The 23,118-nt window shown below is 45.3% G+C and overlaps 3 protein-coding genes across 3 annotated transcripts; 1 reads left to right on the plus strand and 2 right to left on the minus strand.

Annotated features, from left to right (window-relative positions):
- Window positions 1-787: 787 nt before the first annotated feature.
- Window positions 788-11,509, minus strand: itih5 (inter-alpha-trypsin inhibitor heavy chain 5). Its single transcript, XM_026326999.2, has 14 exons — window positions 11,194-11,509; window positions 11,072-11,116; window positions 10,357-10,520; window positions 9,754-9,855; window positions 8,690-8,970; window positions 8,269-8,438; window positions 7,878-7,994; window positions 6,547-6,718; window positions 6,099-6,408; window positions 4,136-4,818; window positions 3,053-3,106; window positions 1,977-2,093; window positions 1,500-1,877; window positions 788-1,292 (listed from the first exon to the last, which is right to left on the minus strand). Exons 1-14 carry the CDS (start codon window positions 11,308-11,310, stop codon window positions 1,033-1,035), a joined length of 2,970 nt encoding a protein of 989 aa, XP_026182784.1. The 5' UTR covers window positions 11,311-11,509; the 3' UTR covers window positions 788-1,032.
- Window positions 11,510-11,954: 445 nt separating this feature from the next.
- On the plus strand, window positions 11,955-19,210 carry itih2 (inter-alpha-trypsin inhibitor heavy chain 2). The gene is made up of 21 exons (XM_026327001.2): window positions 11,955-12,651; window positions 13,219-13,251; window positions 13,545-13,583; window positions 13,952-14,124; window positions 14,206-14,310; window positions 14,388-14,550; window positions 14,636-14,743; window positions 14,942-15,070; window positions 15,174-15,290; window positions 15,394-15,562; window positions 15,654-15,779; window positions 15,879-16,060; window positions 16,146-16,331; window positions 16,518-16,657; window positions 16,884-17,056; window positions 17,219-17,347; window positions 17,455-17,568; window positions 17,707-17,902; window positions 17,983-18,155; window positions 18,784-18,895; window positions 18,996-19,210. The coding sequence occupies exons 1-21, from the start codon at window positions 12,559-12,561 to the stop codon at window positions 19,141-19,143; spliced, it is 2,808 nt and encodes a 935-aa protein (XP_026182786.1). The 5' UTR covers window positions 11,955-12,558; the 3' UTR covers window positions 19,144-19,210.
- Window positions 19,209-22,186, minus strand: kin (Kin17 DNA and RNA binding protein). The gene is made up of 12 exons (XM_026327006.1): window positions 21,951-22,186; window positions 21,776-21,870; window positions 21,650-21,693; window positions 21,448-21,570; window positions 21,096-21,280; window positions 20,940-20,988; window positions 20,676-20,727; window positions 20,445-20,571; window positions 20,231-20,359; window positions 20,048-20,147; window positions 19,834-19,934; window positions 19,209-19,500 (listed from the first exon to the last, which is right to left on the minus strand). Exons 1-12 carry the CDS (start codon window positions 22,062-22,064, stop codon window positions 19,441-19,443), a joined length of 1,179 nt encoding a protein of 392 aa, XP_026182791.1. The 5' UTR covers window positions 22,065-22,186; the 3' UTR covers window positions 19,209-19,440.
- Between the last annotated feature and the right edge of the window lie 932 nt (window positions 22,187-23,118).

Genomic DNA, 23,118 nt, shown 5'->3' on the forward strand with positions numbered 1-23,118 from the left:
TTACAACTCCTTGTCCCCTAACAATGGTCCTAATCCTCCGTCATAGTAAAACTCTCATTGGAATCATACGGTATCTGTGTATTCAACTTTGCCATGTTTTCTTTTATTTATTCAGTTATATTAAATATGAATATTTTGTGGTCCAATCTGTGGTATCAAGGTTTTTTTGGGGGGAATAATGAAAATGGGAGGATTTTAAATCATCACCAAACTACAGGTGGAAATAAGCTTTGAATTGTACATACATATATATATATTCTGCATCCATTTACTTGTTTACATTTGAAAGCTGGTCTGCAGTCTGACATGTTCCATCTGTTTTTATTTTGTATTCTAACGTATGTTGTGTATTTGTTTTTATAAACGGCACAGATCGTCAGCAGGCCCTAAGCTGCTGCTGCTGCTGTCGAATGTACCTCTGTAATCTGGGCTATGAATAAAGGTGATTGATTCATGAACCAGTGTCTGGTACTGAATTCCTGCAGCAGCTGGGGCGAGGCAGTGCGACGACAGACGACCTGAGTGGGGCCTGGGCAGAGCACACCTGTGTGGGCGGGGCCAGCAGCCCTGTGACCTCCTGCTGATGACAGGGTGATGTGTGTGTGTGTGTGTGTGTGTGTTAGGTGTGCATCTAGTCATGCATCTAGTCATTGCCACTAAGACAGGGGGTAGGTTACAAGGGCTGGTCTCCGTGGTAACCAGGTGTGATTTTCAGCTCAGGTTGCTCACGTACATTTTAGACGTGTGGAAAAAAACCTGTAATTTTTGTCTGACAACAATCTGAAAATGTTGATTTAAATGTTTTATTTACAATTATTTATTAAAAATACACATTATGTAATAAAACAATCCTTTTCTATCATGAGTAGTAAAAAAATATATTCAGGAAATAGGACTGTAGGCAGAAAGAAACCTGAAACGCCAAGCTGTGGTGTTTTGAATCACTGACTATTGCAGTCACTCTGGATACAGGGTCAAAAGAGAAAAGTCAGATTAAAAAAAGCTACAGACTGACAGACTCTGGCTGTTCTCTCAGACCCTGTTAGTCCCGTCTGGCCCGTCCCCTGTGTCAAACATGTGCGACATCAAATAGTCCTCATACTGTCCGTCTATTAACTTGGCTGCGTTGTTCCTGGCGAACCAACAGTCCACGCTCTGCGTCCCGCTGTAGATCCGCCGGCTCTTCTGAACCACCGGCACTGAACGGTCCTTCACCTTCAGGACCGGAGACGGTTTCAGGCCTTCCTGTGCGGGAAGCTCTGCTAGTCCCACCTCCTGATACAGGAACTGACCTGAAAGTGAATCAAAGGGTCGAGTTATTTCTGGCTCAGTGTTCAGCTGATGACGGTCTTTGATTTTCTGTTGGTGTCCGATTGTTTAAAGCTGTTGAGACCATTTGTTCAGAGGATTTGGGATTTTGTTTAAAGAGGTTTAGTCAGATGTCTTACCCAGTCGTCCATTAGCACATAATTAAAGCTCACCCCCTTGGTGACACTTACCCAGCAGACCATGGCAGTTGTGGGACAGCCCCTTGCTGTCAGAGATGTAGAACCCCAGGTGGTCTCTCTGGTACGGGGCTGGGTTCTTGTACTGATGCAGCAAGATCACAAAGCTGATGTTACCTCCCACTGTCACCGTCACGTTAGACTTTCCCACAACAGCCACCGACAGTGCGCCGCTGTCCACCGCAACGGTCGAGTGACAGGGCAGAACCATGCGGTCCCGTCCGTCCAGGATGACTTTCTTTGGGGTCACCTCGATGTAGGCACGTCTGGGCCTATCCACCACGATGGTGATGGTGCTGAAGTAGGTCCGCTGCTGCTTGTGGCTGCCTGGTGGAGCTGGGGCACCGATTAGCTTACCGTTCACTGTCACACCTGGACAACAGACAAGACAATGCTAAAGTCATAATCTAATCTTAGTGAAGATCTCAGTGTCTTCTAATGATGATTAACTGCCCCGTCTGGGTACTTCACCGGAGTACTTGTGGTCAGAGACCAGGCGCAGGATGTGTCCAGGTTCACCATTGATGTTAAAGCACACAGTCAGTTTACTGAGGGGGAACTCCACCACAAAGTGAGGATCACCGTCCGCTGAAGACGTCAGAGTGAAAGAGAGAGAGAAACCTTATTTTAAAAAACACACCTGTGAGCAACAGGAGCTGAGTAAGAAGGCAAATCTAACTTAACTGTCTCCTTATTGAAATTTGAATGTAGTCAATTCAGTATTCTCCACCACAACTGAGGAAATGGACAAAAATATAACAAATAAAATATTTTAAAATAGTGCAGTTTGGTTGGTGGTTGGTTATGTTTCATACTTACCTTATAATAACCACTTAGCTTTGAAAAACAGAAAACCCCTGGAAGATGCTTCAGCTTCATGTCAAAGTAAGTACATTTTTCATCTATGTCATAATAAATGAAGCTAAAAATACAGAAAAACAAATCTGCTTTTTTTCACTATTTCCATTGGAAAAGCTGAAACTGTAAATAACAAAAGGCAGCTGCTGATTGGTCGATGTCTTTATATGTCGATGTTTTGAGATTTACTCTCTTATTTTGGCGAGCTCAGTTTATATTCTATGGGAGTGTTTATATGTTTGGCTGGAGTCTTGTCAGGGTTGTGAGAACCAGCTAAGATGGACGGAGCAGTGATGAGATGATAGAGCAGCAGTAATGATGGGGTCATTAGCTCTGACTCTTTTACTGTAACACATGCACAAACATCCACTTCTAAACACTTAACTCTGTCCTGTTTGCCCACAGTGTGTGTGTTGTGTGTGTGTGTGATCATGAACACACACTTGCATGTTTAAAGTGCCTTGGCATTTCAATTAGACGCTGTGTGCTCTTTCCTTTATCCAGGTAATGTTCAGAGGCATCACTGTCGACCATCCAAATTACAGACCGCCCTACTGTACGTTCCCCTGCTCTCTTTCAAGTTTTACTGTGGAGCTGTGTAACCACTGCATATATGCTCACAGTATAGATGATGAAACATCTGGGCCGGGGAATATGTTTGCATGCGAGAGAGAAGAAGGTGGAGTCACCTGATGTTTTGGAGATGGTGATGGATTTCTTGGCTGGTTTCCTCTCAGCTTTGCCTAAAAGGAAGAGAATATTTATCTGCTGCAGTGTCTCACAGGGTTGCAATTGTTCAGTACTTCCTCTAAAAATATTTCACCCAAGTAACATTAACTGTCAATGGGTCAGGTATTAGCGCTAACACAGAGAGAAAAGATATACAGCTGTGTGGTCTGCACTATCAACCCTTACAGGCTTTAAACGGCTCTGAAAAGTTTGTAATTTGCATTTTTGCAGATGACGATTGTTTAGCTTCAGTTTCAAAATCTTCCAAAGGTGACCTGGTTAATTATAGAAAAAGGTCAAATAGAAACTTCTCAAACTGTTCTTGTTGCATAAACTACTTTCCTCTTATCTGCCCATATGCAAAGTATCCTGCAAATACTAATAACACTAATAAGTATTAATATTTAGAGTATGGACTTTGTTGAAGTGGGTTCTGGTGCAGGAGAGGGATTTTCTTAAGTTTCGGTGGTTCTGATGATACTTCTTTTTTTTTTTCAGAATTCAGGGTAACTGCAGTTGCCATGTGCCACAAAGGACTAAGTCTATCACAAAGGACCGACTCTACCACAAAGGACTAACATCCGACTCTACCACAAAGGACTAAGTCTATCACAAAGGGCCGACTCTACCACAAAGGAGTAACGACCGACTCTACCACAAAGGACCGACTCTACCACAAAGGACTAACATCCGACTCTACCACAAACGACTAAGTCTATCACAAAGGACCGACTCTACCACAAAGGACCGACTCTATGACAAAGGACTAACGACCGACTCTACCACAAAGGACTAACATCCGACTCTACCACAAACGACTAAGTCTATCACAAAGGACCGACTCTACCACAAAGGACCGACTCTATGACAAAGGACTAACGACCGACTCTACCACAAAGGACTAATGACTAACTGTACCACAAAGGACCGACTCTACCACAAAGGAGAAACTCTACCACAAAGGAGCACAGTGAGTATGTGATATTCTGAGTAAACTGAATATTTGTTTAAAGCAGATCAGACCAAATCAACCTTAACCTCACCAATCATGTTGCTCAGGGAGGAAGTCTGCCTGTCTGGCTTCCCATCAGATTTCTGTGGCCTTCTGTCGTCCGCATCACCTGGCAGCTCATTGGCAGGTGAGACCGACTCCCCAGCTCCCGGGGTGATGGTGGGTGCCTGAGCCATGGTGCCGTCAGTCAGGACTTCAGGCTTCTCCACCACTATGTTGGTGAGGGGAGTGAGGAAGTGGTAGGCCAGAGACAGGTTGGTGGTCTGATGAGTGTGCTCCTCCCTCTCCTCGCTGGTTTGGCTACGCAGCCGTGACCGCAGCCCTTCCTTCACGCTCAGGAAGCCCCATACACGTTCCGCAAAGTCCTCTACTAAGGAACCCAGAGCGACCCCTAAATCCTGCGTGGCCCCTGATCCTGGTGCCTTGGCCCCGGCTGCCATCGCTGCTGTAGCTGCTTTCACGTGTTTCCCAGTCTCTGCCTCTCGGTGCCGCAGGGGCACATCTGTCTCCAGTATGATGCTCTTGTCGTTGTTGCTGGCGGTCACCTGGACGTGAAGGGACTCTGCACTTTGGTTCGTGAGCTTGCCAGCAATGACAATCTCAGAGCCATTAAAGTAGTTGGTGAAAAGATGTTGAGTAACATATTGGACCGAGTCCTCAGTGTAGTTGATCCTTATGTCGGACAGCAGAGGAGTTCCTATTTCATCGTAGAATCTAGAAAAAGAAAAATAAGATGTGGAGTAAATTCTCTACAGCTGTGTTTAAGCGACAACAGCATGTAGTGAATATCTGTCTTAATAATGGGCCAACAACACAATGCTTGGTTCTGCCTTTGCTCCTGACAGAGGAAAACCTCAGGGTCAGGTTAGGGTTAGAGTTGTTGCATGTTCGAACACAGCAGAAGATGTTTCCAGCCTGGAGCCTTGTGTTAATTTTACTGTTTATCTCACACAAGCATCAAGTTGGTGGAGAATCTACCATGATAATTTTCAGGATTTTTAAAGTTCTGTCTCAAAGGACCCTCCAGAGTCTCTATACTAGTGTCCTGTAAAAACATCAACATAGACCCTAGTGTTTTTTGTTGCAGTGCTAATGTCAACCTTAGCACACACAGATCAGAACTCTTAGACCTGGTGGCCTCGCTCAAGGGCACAGCAGAACTGGTTTTCCACATTTTAATCAAGTGTCCTGTGTATCCAAACTAACCACCCTCCGGAGCTAGATCTGCTTGTCTTAGCTCTTTAAGCTTGTGCACACATTCATAAAGGAGTGTGTGTAAAGTGTATGTGCATAAGTCCTCCGTCCTGTCACACTGCACTAAACCCCCTCACCTCTTAAACAGTGTTTGCTCAACCACGACACAGGCTATTATCTCTGGAGTGTGTTAACCCCACTACACACTCACACACAGGTTTCACAACACACACACATATTCCTGCTCAACTGAACTAATCCCTCATGTGGCCGAGGGCGGAACAGAGCGAGAACATTTACGCTCCACGATTCCTCGTAGCTCGACGAGAGACGGAGGTCCATGTCAGAAAGGAGAGAGGGAGCTAACGGCTCAATAAGGCTTTATGATCCATTTTGGTTATTAATTACTTATTTAATAGTTAAACGTTCCCAGACATAATAGTTAAACATCCCCAGATTGTTTATTTAAAAAAATACTAAAAAAGTGTATTTCTCAATAAGCTTCAGGCCAGTTTTTAACTTTGACCCCAGGGTCAGACCGTTTTAACTTAGACTGACCTTCTGTTTCATCACTTTTACTATTTCACTTTCACTCCGGTGTTTATGCAGATGTTAGACCCACATTGTTACAGCAGTCTTAGACCAGTTGAAGCCATTTATGAAACTGTCTTCATGCCTTCATATATCAGCTGTAGCCACTAAGGTCCTACCAGTTTTGTAGGAAGAGGTTTGATTGATGAATTAGTACTGAGTAGGGTCAGGTGACCGTGGGTGGGAAATAATGCTGAAAACACACCCACCCTTTGAGCATAGCACTGGCGTCTGCCTCCTCAGGGATGCGTCTCATCATCCCACAGTTTTCCAGAGCCATGCGCTCCAGCAGCCGGTAGTCCACGTCGTTCCCGATCCCGATGGTGAAGATACAGAACTTCTCCTGCACGGCCGAGCGAGTGTTCCCCAGGATCGCCATGGACTGGATCTCCCCGGCAGTGGGCCGCCCGTCCGTCAGGAAAATAATGAGGGAGACGCTGTTTGGGTTGGAGTCCGGACCCAAGAGGTAGTCACGGAGCAGAGAGGAGCCAGCCTGGATGGCACCATTGATGTTGGTGGCTGCAGTGGAGGGGACACCACTGGGAGATTACTCAGGAAAATGTCAAGTATATGAAGATTCAGTGCATCAGTCAAACATCTTCTGCCTGTACCTAAACCAGACACTGCACAAAGACAATACAAAGACACAAGTGTCACCTCCGGAGGGCACCAGTGAGAGTATAAACTTCTTGGCGTCTCTGACAGACAGAGGTGTGACTGGAACCAGTCGACCCGGCTGCCACACTTTGATTTTACTGGAGAAGCTGATGAAGTTGAAGTGATCCCCAGGACGCAGGTCCCTCAGAATGGTGAACAGAGCATCTTTAGTCTGAAACGGAGAATCACATACAGAGTTTACATGTATTTAAATGTGAAGATGAGCATGGGATCAGTATGCTGCGTCACCTTCCGCTGATACTGACACAAATTCATAGGAAAGTTCAGCAATGATGTAGAAAAAAGAGGTGGGGAGCCTGCGCTTGTCGGATCGTCAGAAACGGGACAGACGACCTTCACGTTGGCTGCAGATTTAGACTTTGCCTACTTGCTGCTGAACCTTGATACTTTTCTTGATGGCATTTCGGCTTGACTGGACTGTGCAGCTTTAAGCACAAAGAGAACTAAACTAGAAAAGTCTTTTTCCTGCTTTTCTGTCCTAAAGCTTCACGGTCACCACATCTGTATCTCTGCAGGCCCTGAGTGTGGGTGTGCTATACAGTTTGGGGCTGCGGGGTTTACAGATGACCATACATGCTATATACAGCAGGGGTCAGAACCACTGACTGACCTGCACTCAAGCCCTCTATTGTGGAGCCACGTCAACACACACTTCTTGTTCTGTTCCTGCAGTCCGCTGGGGGCTGGCGATGAGTGGGGGGACGGATCAAGGGGTCGAGGGTGCTGTTGTGTACAAAGTTCCATTACCCCACAGACCCTGACCTTCCTCCTTCACAGCGTGGCTTTGTGCTGTATGTTTCCACTTTTCTTTCTCACTGAAATCTGTTTTCAGTTTCTTTGTTCGTTTCTGTTTCTGCTCTCTGGGCTCATGGCAGCTGCAGAGATCGGCTCCGAGTCTGGCCGAGGGATTAATCTGCTTTTGCCGATAGAGGAAAAAAGGTCTGATATTGATATTCCAGTGTGGGAGTGAGGAGGTGGAGTGTCGGGTTTCTTATCCAACACAGCAATAGAGGTTCAGCTCAAAAACACAGTAAACTGCTGCAGATGAGTGTGTGATCTATTGTTATTAAGACGTCCCAGAATGAGTGTCAGGTATTTGAACATTTGCAGAAAACTTTTAATGACAGTAATGAATCCAGTCATTGTGCAAATATTTGCATATTTCATCCCACTGACTTTATTTAATGAAGCCAAACTGTGGTTTTTCATTTGCATGACTGTATTTTCACGCAGTCATAATAAATCCATCAAAAAAACAGCAGGACAATGATGAATTTACCTGAAATAAGTTTCTGCTTGTGTTGCTGTACCTGTCTGGTCTTTTTCCCCAGCATGGAGGCGCTGTTGTCCATCACAAACACCACGTTCTTGGGAACAACGGGCAGGTCTTTGGGGGCAAAGTAGTGGACAAAATGGCCGTTTAAAACCTGCAAGAGAAAGAAGTTCACAGACGTGTAGCAGGCAGGGAGCTGTGTGGGATCGCAGTCCTGATGTGCGGACAGACAGAAGAGCTTGGCAGCAGAGTGACGCTGGTGGCAGGAAGCCAGAGGAACGAATGGCTAACAGGTGGTGAGTGTGTGAGCGGAGCCGGGTGGGAAATTTCTGCACATGAACTAAAATTTTTTTTTTTTTTTTTGCTGCCTCAGCCTTGACTCATCTCTGTCATCGTGCAGCAGCTGACCACACGACCTGCGCCCTCACCTGAATGTCCCCTATTCCCATGTCTCTCTGGACGTCATAGCGGATCACAAAGTCTCCCAGGATGCCGTTGGTGGTGATCCTGGCCTGCTGGACGATGTTGGGTCTGAAGGTGATCTTGCAGACGTTCTTTTCGTTATTGATCACAGTGGGGATGGGAGGCTCGGGCTTGACTGGAGCACAAACACAGGGAGTGAGTGTGTGAGTGTGTTTAGGCTCAAGAACAAAACCCTGAAATGCGTAAAGTGAGGATTTAAACTGGTGACAGGGCACAGAGGGTTGCCATGTCCTTTCATCCCATTTTTGAGAAATGTGGTTGGATTACCTGTTGCTAAAAGCGTAGTGAGTACAAATACTATATGATGAGTAAAATACAAAGGAAAAAAGAGTGTGTTGTGTTGTTTACTGATGAAATATTAAAAACCTGGTGTGTTCGGTGCATTAGGCCCCGTTGCAGCATTGGAAGCACCGTTGCTCCTGCCGTTCTGGAGAGGCAGCACCTTCAGGTCCGTGATTGGGGAGTGGTCAACGATGGTGACGTCCAGGCTGAGACGACTGACCAGCTGCATCGGCCGCAGACTGGTCACATGTTCGTAGCGTCCCAGCCGCCGCTGGAGAAGCTCCTCGTAGGTGAGCAGGAAGACGGCCCGGTTCTTCCCAGGTATATTAACTGCCATCCTGAAGACCTCCACCTCAGACTGAGGGCTGGAGAGAAGAGCGAAGGTACCAGGGGGAGAAACTGCTCAATTTACAGTGTGTTTACAGTTTAAAGGAACAGTTCAACAATTGTTAACTCTGTTTATTCACTTTAATTTACTCACTTTCGCTCATCTTCTCTAAAATAAGTGCATTTCCCTTAATTTCCTAGATATTTATTTTATAGTTTAAGATTTCTGAAGCGTTTTAATGGAAAACTGTGACAGTCTTGATTTAAATTGGCGTGTTACCATCTCCTGCATTGTGTTCAAACTTTTGTTTAGACAGGATTTTTTGCTTGCTTTAGTAAGATTTTGTATTTTGACGTGATGGTGCAGGTTTCAGGAGGAGCTTCAGGTCTGTTTGGAAAAGTAGGGAACAGAAGAGCTGAGCCCTGAACAGACCAAGTGGTGACGTGATACATAAAATACAGGGAAGAAGCGCCTTTGTCTAATCTCACATATTCCACTTCTCTGCCCTCCCTGCTCTGTTGACAGTCGAGAGCATGAATCACAAAATCTCATTGTTGAAATGTCATTTCACAAGTGTGATGTCACTTCTTCCATATGTCACTTCTTAGCTCATGGATTGCAAATCATTTCAGCCTCCGACCTTTCAACCACACACACACTCACTCTTTGTGGCTGCACAGTTGTGGTTAAACACTTTTAGTTTGGGGATTAAATCTGTGTTTGTCAAATAGGAACATTAGAGGAAGTGAGCGCTGCTGTGGAGTTAGAGGCACCAGACCAAAGGTGTGGCTGCAAACACTCACCTCCCGGTTTCTCTTACCTTGTGTCACCTGACTCTTTCTTCTTGGGTTTTCCATTCTCCTGTTTGACCCTCTTCTCCTTAGGCCTGACCTCGCTCTGGTAGATGCGCCCTCCAACGATCCTGGTTCATGGGGGTCAAAGGTCTGGGATTAGAGTCGTTCAGGACCTTTTATTGTCACAGTTCAACTGGGTTTTTCTTACAAAAGACTGAACTTGTGGATGAAATCCTGCTATTGGTCTTTATGGTGCCCATCCGGGACCTGAATGAACTCTGGTCGCTGTGTGTGGGTTAACAGCAGGATAAAAGTTGTCACCTCTGACTTCTCCACAGCAACAGAAACATCATAAATCCTCTCAGCCACTAAATCCTGCTGCTGTGGGTTTCTCTCATAAATACCTTGCGGACTGACAGATTGTTTTATTGTTTGGAGATTTATTTCTAAAGTGGCAACTTAAAGAAACTTTGGTGCAAAAAAAAAATCTGCTGATAAGATTCTTAGGCAGCTTCTAGCAATTTGCACTTCATCCCTGCTTTCTGTTTCAGTGATGAGTCCAAAACGATTTGAGGTTTAGTCTCTCGACCGGACTGTTCAGGTGCTCGGGTGACATGTGCGGCTCTTACATAGTGAAGTTGGAGACAAACGCGTCAGCGGGGATTTGAAACTGGAAGACGCCTTCTGTAGCGGCGGAGTGCCGGTTGAGCATGGCGCAGTACACCGCGGTGAAGGCATAGCGGGAGATGATGGTGGTTTTGATGGAGAGCTCCTGGATGTGAGGTTTGGTCTCCTGCAGCGGAAACGTTAAGACATCAGAGCATAACCACCTAAATATAACCTGGACCTGTGTCCTTGATGCTAAATTTGGCGTCATTTTACGCACCATTCCTGTGCACATTTACAATTCCCCATTTTTTATTTTTGCTCAGCAGATAGACTAATACATCCCAGGAACATCCCCATAGTTACAAACCCCAAACAGTCAGTGGAATTTATTCCCATGAGCTGCGATCCTGCGCATTACTGCTCCTCTGGCACATCTGCGCTCTTGGCCGATCTCCGTGCGTCACGCCCAAAACGCACAAGTTGTGCCTGACTAAATAAATTAAACTAGGTCACGCGTTCATGATCATTATTAAATACATACATTTCTGTTTAACCCGCTGTGTTATTTTCTACCAGGGAGGTGCAGCTCACTAACCAGCAGGCAGTTAAAAAATACACTATAAATCACAAGGTATCAATGTGTGCCAAATGATCAGACCAGTTAGATTACCGTGGTTGTTTAAAAGTAAATAAGCAACAAAAACAGTCACATCTCTGCAGTAAATCCGACTTTACCTTGGTCAGTATAGTCTTCACCTGCCGTGGGACCCTGCGCGACGCCTGTGGGCACAGAGATGGTCAGAGGAACAAACCCAAGCACCACAATGTGCAGTAATTTGGCTATTTAAATATCTTACTATTTCCAAACCGAAGTCTGAATCTATATCAATATCGTCTTCAAAAGGGAATTCCTCCAGTTGTCCCAGTACACTCGGACTGACGCACATTAGAAAATGCAGCAGCAGCAGCAGCATCTTGAATTCGCGTTAAAAGTCAAAAGGACGAACGGGACATTATTTCAAACGTCTCCGCGTCTCTGAGTGTCCAGGCCGGAGTGTCCGCACAGAGGGTGACACTTGGTGGAGAAGGAGCACACGCCCACCCACGGGAGGAGAGGGATGCAGCGTCTTTAGTCCCACTCTGGAGTGGGTGGCAGTTTGGGCCACTGCTGCGTTTAGGGTGCGTCGGATTGTTTTTTTTTTTTTTTCGTGCGAAGTGTGAGGTATAAGGATTTGACACAAATATGAAGCGTTTAACTGTTTCACATTGAAGATGATTTTTTTAATCCTTCTTCCAGAGCGGGATCGACAGTGATGATTAAACAGTAATTTCATCTGAAATACTTTAAGAAGTAAAGGCATCTGGCAACATTTCGTAATCTGCCATGTTCATCACTTGGCGCATCACGTGTAGTGAGAAACAGAAAAATATCCCCCATGCTGCGTTTGTTATCCCCACTAGGTGGCAGCGATGCGCCGCACCCTTAAACAAACCCAGCTCAGAGCTGGAGGTTCAGGAAAGCTGCTGCTGATTGACTTTATTATAGGTTTCATTAAAATATAATGAATAATAAAAACTCAGCCGGAGGCCAATTGGTTTCAAATGGAGTGAAAGTTTTTTTTTTACTCCCCGGGGGAGAGTAGGGAGCGTCCTGGATGCAGCAGGTCTAAGGAGACCCCTTCCACAATAAGACCAAGCTCAGACCATTACAGGAGGGCCCAGTTTTGCAGAACAAAGTGATCTCGGTTCATATGAATATGCTTTGAGTGTGGAGACATGAAGGTCATTACAGTTTGGCAGAATTTGGCGTCATCTTCTGGGCAAAATGCAACATTACATGTTTGAAATGTAAACCTGAGATATGTTTCATGAAACCGTTCAGCAGGTAAAATACATGAATAAAAAGTGGAAAAGAAACACATTGGCCAGTTCGGCTCCATGTTGGCCAGATGTTATGTTTATATCAGTCTCTTAAAACATCTGCTGACCCTGTGACTGAGTCAAGTCTGCCCTATTTACTCTACTCACTCTGCAGGTCAAGTTTCAAAGTTTCCCTCTCCTCTCTGGGTTACATGAACCACAACAAATATTGACCGGAGCTGGAAGTTAATCAGTTCAGTGGATTTTAACCTGCAGTTTTCAGCTGAGCTTCCTGCAGAAGCACCGTGTGTTTTTTTTGTGTATGTGAGTGAATGTGTGTTTGAGCTCCCAGGTCTGGAAACATGAGGCGTCTGCTGCTGCTTCTGGGGATCCTGCTCCTCCACCGGGGCCGCTGCTTTGAGTTTGTGATAGATGGAGAATGGGAGGATGAGACGGTGAGTTGGGAATGATGAAATCTGTGCGTATGAAACTTTTATTGGTAGAGGTCGCACTACTGTTTAGACTGAAAGTCAAAATATACATTTTTATTCTGATATTTATAAAAATACTTTCTGTCTCTTGGTTTGCTTTATTTTTATCACTTTTATGTTTTACATCGTTTGTTTTTTTTTATATTTGTCATAAATTAAAGTAAGTGATATTGGGACCACTGACCCTTTAAAACTCATTTAAAAATTTAGTCTTTGATTGTGACAGTTTCTTCATTGTGCAGTCCAAATGTTTTGTCTGTTGAACTTTGAACTGTTGCACAAAAAGTAGAAAATGTGTCTTCACACGTCTGACCCAATTGATCCAGCTCAGTTTTCAAATCAAATTTCTGTCATTAGCACAAAAACTTTCTTGTGCTTTTTGACATGAAATCTAGTCTCTTGCTGTGACCTTTGACCCTTTTAAAAATCACGTTCGTGTGGCCGAAGACACATTTTTAGCCTCTAAAGTCTGAATGTGATATAAATGACATGAAATGAACTGTTGCAGAATCTTTTTCTTTCTTCCACCAGTCAGACCTACGGGACCATCAGCAGAGACACAAGGTGAGAGTTTCTTCCAAACAACCCGACTCTTCTGATTATTTAGACCTAGAAATTGTATAAGGCAGCACATGTATCGTAGGTTTGTTTATCTCGTCGGTGTTGCAAAAGCAGCGAGCATTGATCCGTGGAGCGCGTTTTGCCGATTACACAAAAATGAACAAGACGTCAACAAACAAACCAGCTCTGATCCTGATCTTAATCCTGCATCATCTCCAACTTAAGAACAAGTTTGGGGTTTACAGAGAGTAGATGACGACAGTGTGAAGCTGATTGTTCGTCTACATGTGTTTCAGAGAGCGATACTGACCAGCGAGGAGCAGGAAGACTTTGAGGTAAGATCTGAGGTTTTGTTGTTGGGGCCCTCTGCACTGTGACAGTTAAACTTTACCTAATAATCAATATGCTGCTGTTTGAAGAGATTGTCATGACCGACGGGTTATTGACTTTGTTCTCCACTAACATGAAGTCACCTGCATAAGTTTTTAGCTTAATCTTCCTTTATATCATCTCAAACTGGGACAAAATACAGTATTTCTGATTTCAGTTTGACGCCTTGTGAACAGTGAAATTGACTTTAAACCAAAACAACCATATTTGATGCTACTTCACACTGAAATCTGGTTTTAGCTGCATCAAAATAATAAATAAAACCAACCAAGCACCTGAAATCTCCTCACTCCTATTTTCTAATGGCTCCCAGGCCATCCGTGGACATGACATCACCGTCAAGAGCTACAAGGTGGAGAGCCGCATCACATCACGCTTCGCCCACACCACCGTCAGGAGCTCCGTGGTCAACTCAGGCTCCAAAGCCCAGAGCATTGGCTTTAACGTCCAGATCCCCAAACGAGCTTTCATCAGCAATTTCACCATGTGAGCTCAGATCCATGTGGTTCCCCCAAGCCTGTTGAACAGCGTGAGCGCAGGTAGAACGTTTCTCACTTTCTGTTGCAGGAATGTGAACGGGATAACGTTTGTGGGCTCAGTGAAGGAGAAGACGGTGGCCAGGAACCTCTACGCTCAGGCCAGAGCCAGAGGGAAGGCGGCAGGCATCGTCAGGTGCTGGACCGTTCTGCTGGATGTCAGTCGTCTGTGGAGCTCAGCAGCCTGTTAAAGATGGTTTTTCTGCTTTACAGGGCTAACTCCCAGGACATGGAGACCTTTAAGACTGAGGTCCACGTTCCTCCCGGCAGCAACATTGAGTTCGAGCTCCACTACCAGGAGATGATGCACAGGAAGCTGGGTTTCTACGAGCACTCGCTGTACCTGCAGCCCGGGAGGCTGGTGCCACAGTTCCAGGTAAGAATATCATGACATAAAGTATTTTGATTTGTGCATGACTGGATTGGCTCTTGCAGTCTTTGCTGACCCACTCTCTCTGTAGGTGGATGTGTACATTTTTGAGCCGAAGGGAATTTCCATGGTGCAAACGCCGAACACGCTTGGAGAGCAGTTTACAGAACTGATCCAAGTTACATCCTCTAATGGCAAGGTAACACTGGAGAACAGCCGGAGCCGGTACCCCCTTCCAAAACTTCATAATATATTTTTTAAAAACCTTTTTTAATCAGCTTCTAACGCTTATGATTCAAAACTGATCTGTCCTCTTGGTGGAGATACTGTCTGTTAAATGTGTTTGCAGCCGTCTGGGTGTCTACTCACGTGTCTTTCTTTGGGTCTGTGTCCTCAGGCTCATATTGTCTTCAAGCCCAACATACAGCAGCAGAGGAAGTGTGACACCTGCACTGACAGCGCTATAGATGGCGTCTTAACTGTCAAATATGATGTGAACAGAGACAGCAATGCCGGGGAGCTACAGGTATCACACACTCACTCAAGTGCATCCTTTACGTTTGCTTTAATGAACTACTTTAACATTTCATGCAGCTGGTCTGGACCTGACTGTTCATGGTCTCCTGCAGGTCTCAGATGGCCACTTCGTCCATTTCTTCGCTCCATCAGAACTCTCCCCCCTTCCTAAAAACATTGTGTTTGTCATTGACGTCAGTGGGTCCATGTGGGGGGTCAAGATGAAGCAAGTAAGACGTCATTTTCCTGTTCCCTGTTCACTCCTCTTGTGTGAAGCAGCGCCGCCTTGTGGCTGCTCTGCAGAATGTGTTTAACTCCAGCCTTCTCCCACAGACAGTGGAGGCCATGCAGGCTATTTTGGATGACCTGACCGTAGATGATCAGTTCAGCATCATTGACTTCAATCACAACGTGCGGTGCTGGAGCGAGGAGCTGGTCCCCGGCTCCACTATTCAGATCGCAGATGCCAAGAAATACATCGAGAACATCAAGCCCAGTGGAGGTGTGAGAACATACAGTATTGTTCTACAGCTTTCACATGAACATAAACATCTGTCCGTTCATGGCTTTACTTTACTGACCTCTGACTCCAGGCACCAACATCAACGAGGCACTGATGAGGGCAGTCCAGATGCTGGTGAAGGCGTCCAACCAGAACCAGATTGACCCTCGGTCCGTCTCCATGATCATCCTGGTGTCTGATGGAGACCCCACTGTCGGTAGGACTCACAGACTCAGCTGCTGTTAAAAAGATTTCTCAGTGTCCTGTCACTTCGCTCCTCGGCCGTTAAGGTCCAAGTCTTCATGATTTATTGCAGGGGAGATCAAGCTCAGCACCATCCAGAAGAACGTGAAGCGAGTGATGAGGGAGGAGTTTTCTCTTTTCTCAGTGGGCATCGGTTTCGACGTGGACTATGATTTCCTCGAACGTATCGCCATGGACAACAGGGGCACGGCTCAGCGGATCTACGCAAACCATGACGCCGCAGAGCAGCTACGGGTACGGCATCAGCTCAGCATCACTCACCTGCTGAAGCTGTTCAGTTCTCCCTGTTCACCTCACTGTCCCTTGTCTCCCCCCGCAGTCCTTTTACAGCCAGGTCTCTGCTCCTCTGCTGAGGAGAATCCAGGTTCAGTTCCCTGAGAACTCCGTGTCAGATGTCACTCAGAACGTCTTCGACAAATACTTCAGAGGCTCAGAGCTGGTGGTGGCCGGGAAGGTGCTGCCGTCTGACAGCGACACGCTCACCAGCTTCACCACGGCGTCTGCTGTGAGTCTCACACACCAGCAAATCACTAAACCTGCTGCACTGGATTTTGTGGTCCAGAGGTCCGAGGTTAGAGTCTCTGTAGGTTCAGTAACGTGACTTGAGTGAGGCAGAAGATGTAGGCAGGATTCAGGAAGGGCTAAAACTTCACAGCTTGTTAAACTGGGACTCTGCTGTGTTGCCGTGCAGGCCAGTCTGGATGTTACCGTGGAGACAGAGACCGACACCACGGAGCTGGACACGGAGCTGGCCAAGCAGCAGCACTCCTTCAACGGCTTTGCCAGACAAATGTGGGCTTACATCACCATCAAACAGCTGATCTCTGACAGGTGACAGGCTGATTTATGAATGAATATACATGAATTATGGAAACAAAGACACAGGAAGAAGCAGTTTAAAAGTTTTTTTAATAAGTGCAAATAAATGCACATGAATAACTAAATCAAAACATAAAATAATACCAAGGACCTGCTATCACGAGTCAAAGTGAAACCTCTGTCTGGTGCATTTGCGTTATCATCAGTGTGTGACAGCTGCAGTGTGGCTCTGCTGCAGGTCTCTGGCTTCAACAGCTGCCAAGAAGAGGAGGATCACCCAGCGGATCATGGCGCTGGCCGTGGAGCATCAGTTCGTCACTCCGCTCACCGCTCTGCTGGTGGAGAGCGACGACGCCAAGGAGAGGCTGCTGGCTGACTCCCCAAAGGACTCCAAACAAGGCTGCTGCTCAGGTGCCTGACAAAAACCAAAACAGACACAATCCAGTACAGGAAGAAGAGTAAGAGAGAAAAACACTTAAGAAGTAATTAAACACATGTAAAACATAAAAACCCAAACATAAACTACGTGCTAAACTATAACGAACTGTGTTGTACTATCTCACATGTACGTAGGCCCCCCTCCTATGGCTCCGGTCAATGTCGTCTACCAGCATCCACCCTGGGTCCAGATAACCACTCCACCACCGAGCGAGGTTGAGAAGGGTGGAGAGGAGTGGCTTCTGCCTCGGAAGATCACCTTAGGTAACACACACTCATACCCATACAGAGCATCGCGACACGTCTTCCAGCTGCACTGTTGCATGTAAACTGTAGGTTAACATGTAAAAACCTCAGTGTTTCTCCTCCAGTGGACAACGACCCTCATTTCATCATTCACCTGCCCAGAAGTGACATGGACGTCTGCTTCAACATCGACTCCAAGCCCGGACACATCCTTAACCTGGTGTCTGACAGTGGAGCAGGTACTGGACTGTGCTCAGTGCAGTGAAACACACTTCTGATCCAACCTCACTCTTTTTCTACTTAATACTCAACACTACACTTTCAAAATAAAATCACTTTGTACTTCCTGGGTTGACCTCCCCCCTTCTGTCCTGAAGGTGTGGTGGTGAACGGTCAGTTAATCAGCTCTAAAGTATCCACAAAAAAACTCAACACCTACTTTGGCACCATCTCGATCTACTACCAGCCGGATGGGGTCAGCGTGACCGTCAGCACCAGCAGCATCGCCCTGAGCGACGGCAGGAGCAACCACTCCTTCACCTGGGGGGCCACGGCTGAGATCACACAGAACGGGTAGCGGTCACACCTTCAGCTACAGCGTCTGAGTTACATCAGAGACATTTAGTCTCATGTTGTCCTGTTCTGTGTTTCAGGTTGAGGGTTTCCATTGTGAAGAACTCACATGTTAAGATCACAATAAACAATAATATCCAGGTGATGGTGTTGCTTCACCGCGTGTGGAAAAAACATCCCGTCAATGTCGACTTCCTTGGCATCTACATTCCCAACGACAACCAGTACTCCCCTCTGGTCCACGGTCTCATAGGTAGGTCTGTACTGTGTTGTGGGAAGTACCTAGGGACCCCACAAGTAAACCACCTGTAACGTGTCTGATGTTGTAAATCATGGAGTCACCTGGCTGCTGGAGGAGGGACCATCCTGATTCAATGATTGGACAGCGATGGGTGACACACCTGTCAATCAAGCATCTTCCTTTCAAGCCTTAATATGTGATTTTTTTTTACCACAAATGAAGAATAAGACATGGTAAACCATTATTTTTTTAAATCAGTGTTTATCTCTGTGAAAGTTTTAACATATCAAAAAGCAGTTAACATCTAAATATAACACCCAGGTTCATCTAAACATACAAATAGGGTGAAATCATAGAAAACTGGAGCATGGAGGAAATTCTGCTGCTGGCACATGACGGCTCATCACAGCTCTTTACGTTTAGCATTTCAAGATTAAATCCAGGTCTTAATGTTTAATGGATGATTTTTTTATACCAGTAGCACAACTTTCAAACTGAAAATGTAATTAATGTATATTCAGAAACATGATCGTTGAAGTTCTTTTCCATGTGTCAAGACGTTTGCCTGTAACAACACTCACCGTGAAAACAAAAGAAAATGGACTCAGCCAGTGTCTGACTCTAACATGTGACCTCACAGGTCAGTTTTCCACAGAGCCCGAGGTCAGTGTGTACGATGTCCACGAAGGACTCGACCCTCTGAAGAAAGAAGCAACGATGGAAGTGAAGGGCAACAAGCTGCTGGTCACCAGGTACATCTGAGCTCATAGAAAACCGTTTACTGAACAAATCCACTTCTTATTAAAACCAGATGTGTGTGTGTGTGTGTGTGTGTGTGTGTGTGTGTATTAGGGGCTGGCAGAAGGACTACAGGCATGATAAGAAACGTGGCTCCAACATCTACTGCTGGTTCATTCACAACAGTGGGAAGGGCTTCATCGACGGCCACTACACCGACTACATCGTCCCAGATCTCAACAGCTTCCTGCAGACGCCCTGAGAGACCAGTTCCCTGTGTGTATTGTTTTCCCACCAGTGACACATCTGTGATTTATTTTTTTTTTCCCCTGCAGGTTCTCTCACTGATCAGTTTCTGCAGAACAGCAGGAGTTACTTTGTTGAATTTATTTGAACAAAATTCACATCTGCAATGTTGAGATCGATTAATACAAAATAAACAACAAATTGAACACACTCCTTTTAAGTGATAGCTCACTGGAAATGCACTGTGGGATATGTATGCACGATAACTCTGACACAGTAGAGTCCCTGAGGTTAAAAGTGGAGATCTGCTGCTTCAGGCCAGTTTACAGAAATCCTCATAAGCGACGTCCACTCTCTTCCCTTTCTGCTCACCCTGAGGAGAAGACGTGGAGATTTAAGAGCAGCTGCAGCCACAACGCAGAGATTGATACAACAAATAAACAGCAGGACAGAAGTGACTTTAGCTAATAAAACAAAATGTATAGATTTTTCACACTGAATGGGATCAATCAGATTTTGTTCTGATATTCTGTTGGAATGTAAAGGGAAGATTTGCTGCTTATTTTAATTGTGTGGTGGGCAGACAAAGAACTGGTTAGTGTTAATATCAAATACTCAACCTACAGACGTATAGCAGATGATAAACTACTGATTAATGTACTGCTTTTACAGATGTGAGAACAGTCTGAAGGGAGGAGACACTTACAGAGTCGAGTGTGAGCGTAGCACTGAAGTTCTTTTCATCGATGCCCTCCAGCAGAGCCTCAGTGTCTCTGTAGGGACCGTTCAAGATCAAAACCCTTTTACCTGCGGGAAGTTTTGACAACAAGATGCTGAGGAGGACAGAAGAATACACCAGAGGTCCAACTGCGTTTCACTTCTGTTATTCAACAATCAGTTCAAATTTCGAGTTGATTTACCTGGCGCAGGTATGACCGTCTCCACGTGATCCTGGTCCAGTTTCAGTTTGTCTCCGGAGTCGATCATCTTCACCACCGCTGCGTATCTGTCGCGCACCTCCTGCAGCAAAAAGGATCCGCTGCTATGAACATCACAGGTTCTTACTAGTCCACTCACCAAGAAGAAATACAAAGCGCCGTTACCGTGACGACAGCCTTCTTCTTGTGGTACTTCTCCCCCAGTCTCTTGGTGGTGACTTTGACCACGATGTTGGGCTGCAGCCAGTAATCTGTTCTGACTGCCTGCTGCTTCTGCTTCTTCTTCTCCTCCATCTCAACAAAAACACAGTAGTACACACTCTCAGAACACAAAGATGCAACAACAAGAAAGAAGACAAGGCACAGTGCTCATCTCTACCTCTATGATCTCCTCCAGAGCAGATTTCTTCTTCTTCTTCTCCCCTCGGGTCTCCGAACTGGACGTGTCTTTTCTCTTGGTCGATGTTGATGCTGCCGCTTTGAGAGCGCTAGCACCCATGACAGAACTACCGGGAGACACAAACAGCTTCCTGTTGATACCTGCTGAATAACTGAGCAGCAGAAGAAAAGCAATAAAAACACAAATGAATCTGCTCAGGAGCGTCTGTACCTCGACTTGGAAGGACCAGCAACACAGGAAGATGCTCCAAGGTTGAAAACAACTGAAGAGGAGACAAAAAAAAAAAAAGAAAAAAAGACACCCACAGTTTAGGAAACTTTAGTCAAAACTTAGCCTACACTTTGAGCAGCATATTTAAATTCATTATTACATCCTAAAGACTAAAACTGGGAGAAATCACTGTTATTTTATAGCGTTAGTCTGCAATGGAAACTTTATTTACTTAACACATGAGAGAAAAACTTCAAAACCAACCTTTTTCTTCTTCACTCTCTCGTTTGAGTTCTGTGTAAGCTGGAGTTTCCTGAAGATTGAAATGCAGACAGAAAGCATGATCCTATCTGCAGGTATGTCAGGTCTCTGCTTCAGCTAACCTGCCCAGGTGTGTCGGTGACGGCTACTTCTACTCACCTCCGTCTCCTTCCCGTCGCGGCCTCTACGGACCTGCTCCTCGATGAACCTGGCGCTCCTCTCCTCGTCATCCAGCTCCTGCTTCTTCCTCCTCTCCTGCTCCTCTTGGCGGCGGATGGTCTCTGGGTCCCGGTCGATGTACTGGATATACCAGCCTTTAGGTGTCTCGTCAACTTTGCAGAAACCTAGTAGTGGCGATTAGCATATTGGGACAAATATAAAGTAAGAGTCTTCCTTGGTGCTATATTAACTGCACCTATCACTATATATCCACTTCTGAGACTATGTCTGCATGTGTGTGGGGTTTGGACTAATCTGTAAGGTCAGGGTGATGCAGGTGACGTCACTTTACCTTCTCGGCCCAACCACTTGGTGAAGTCGGTGAGTGTCTCCCACTGAGTGGAGTTCATGTGGATGTGCTCCCGGTTACTGATGTATTCGTTGTAGACGATGTTGTTGTGCACTCGCTTGGTCCCTGCAGAGGACAGAGGTGAGAAGCGTCAACAGCTGCTGTTGTCCAAACATCTGGATCTGTGTGGGGAACCAGGACTCACCGAAGCGTCTTCTGAGCAGCTCCACGAAGTCGCTTTTGAACTCACTGGTACAAAGAGGGGGAAAGACGTATCATGTCAGACCCGTGAAGTGGATCACCCACATGGTTTTCTAAAGTGTAAACTCACTCTGAAAAGTAGTCCATGAACTTGGTGGGGTTCTCCGAGGCCAGCAGCAGCTGCCTCTGGTGGGACTCCGACATGCAGTGACACTTGAAGCCATTCTGACAACACACAGAAACGTTGGGCAGGTTCAGGAAATAAACAAACAAACAAAAACAAACAGGATTTATAAGCAGCTCACCTCGTCTCGACACTGCTTCTGACACATCTGACAATACCATCGCAGCTTCTGGAGGCCTTTGGCCTTTATCCGGTTGCTAATCGCCTTTGGGGAGAGAAAGTCTGCTTTCCCCATCACGACCAGCTACGATACACAGAAACAGTCGATCCAGCGCTGAAATAACAGTCAAAAGGCAGAAATTTTACTAAAATATGAGCAGCCGCTACCAACGTAAACACGTTTCCGCGTGGTGGCGTCACAATCTCGCGAGGATTCGTGACGACGCGCGATAAATATGTGTTGCGTTCACGGATGATTTTAGGATTTTTACCGAACTCGGTCACAATCGACTGGCTGAATGATTTTTTAATATAAAGGCGTGTAAATTCTACTTTAAAAAGTCCTTGTCGGAAGAGTGATGAAAAACAACCGATTTGATGGTAAAATACAAACATTTTAATTCCCCTAATTGTAATTTCGTTGATTTTTGTAAACCAAAGGATGAATCCGCAAACTATCACGATATTAATGCAGTGTTGTGTAATGTTTTAATTATCGTTTAATTTGCTAAAAGCAATTGTAAAGTGGAAAGGGTTAAAATCTCATCATCGGTTATCATGTCTTATTAAACAATAACGACAGAGTTGCAAGTTTTATGACAAACGTTTTTTGATGAAAGTCTCTTTTTTGAAGTGGTGTAATAGTACACCATATGTTCGGTGCAGACAAACAAATGAGTCTTTGGGATTCGGGAAACACCGTCATAACAGAAGTAAGTGTAGTTTATCTTTAATTTATCTTGAGTTTATCTTGCATTTATCTCTGAGAACCAGGTGCTTGATTGCGGGACCTAAATGTTTGTCCAGGTGAAACTAATTAGTGCTGCGTGGGGTTTAACAGTTGTTGCTAATTAAACTAAAATATTTACAAAAACATTCAAACATGTACTTCGTAAAAATATTATCCGCACCTGTGGTATCCCCCTTCTTTATAGAAAATATCGTGTGTGCATTATTTACAATACAGAAATGGAAAAATTGTGCACAGTTGCAAGTTTGAAGTAAACGTTTTACCGAAGAAAACTAAAGATTGAACAGAAAATGCATGATTTGCCTATTTTATTCCTGAGAGCCTATACATGATTCACAAGACATAAATCTACAAAAAAAATTAATTTGAGAAAATACGT

Source organism: Mastacembelus armatus, chromosome 23 (assembly GCF_900324485.2).
Source record: "Mastacembelus armatus chromosome 23, fMasArm1.2, whole genome shotgun sequence".
NCBI lineage: Eukaryota > Metazoa > Chordata > Actinopteri > Synbranchiformes > Mastacembelidae > Mastacembelus > Mastacembelus armatus.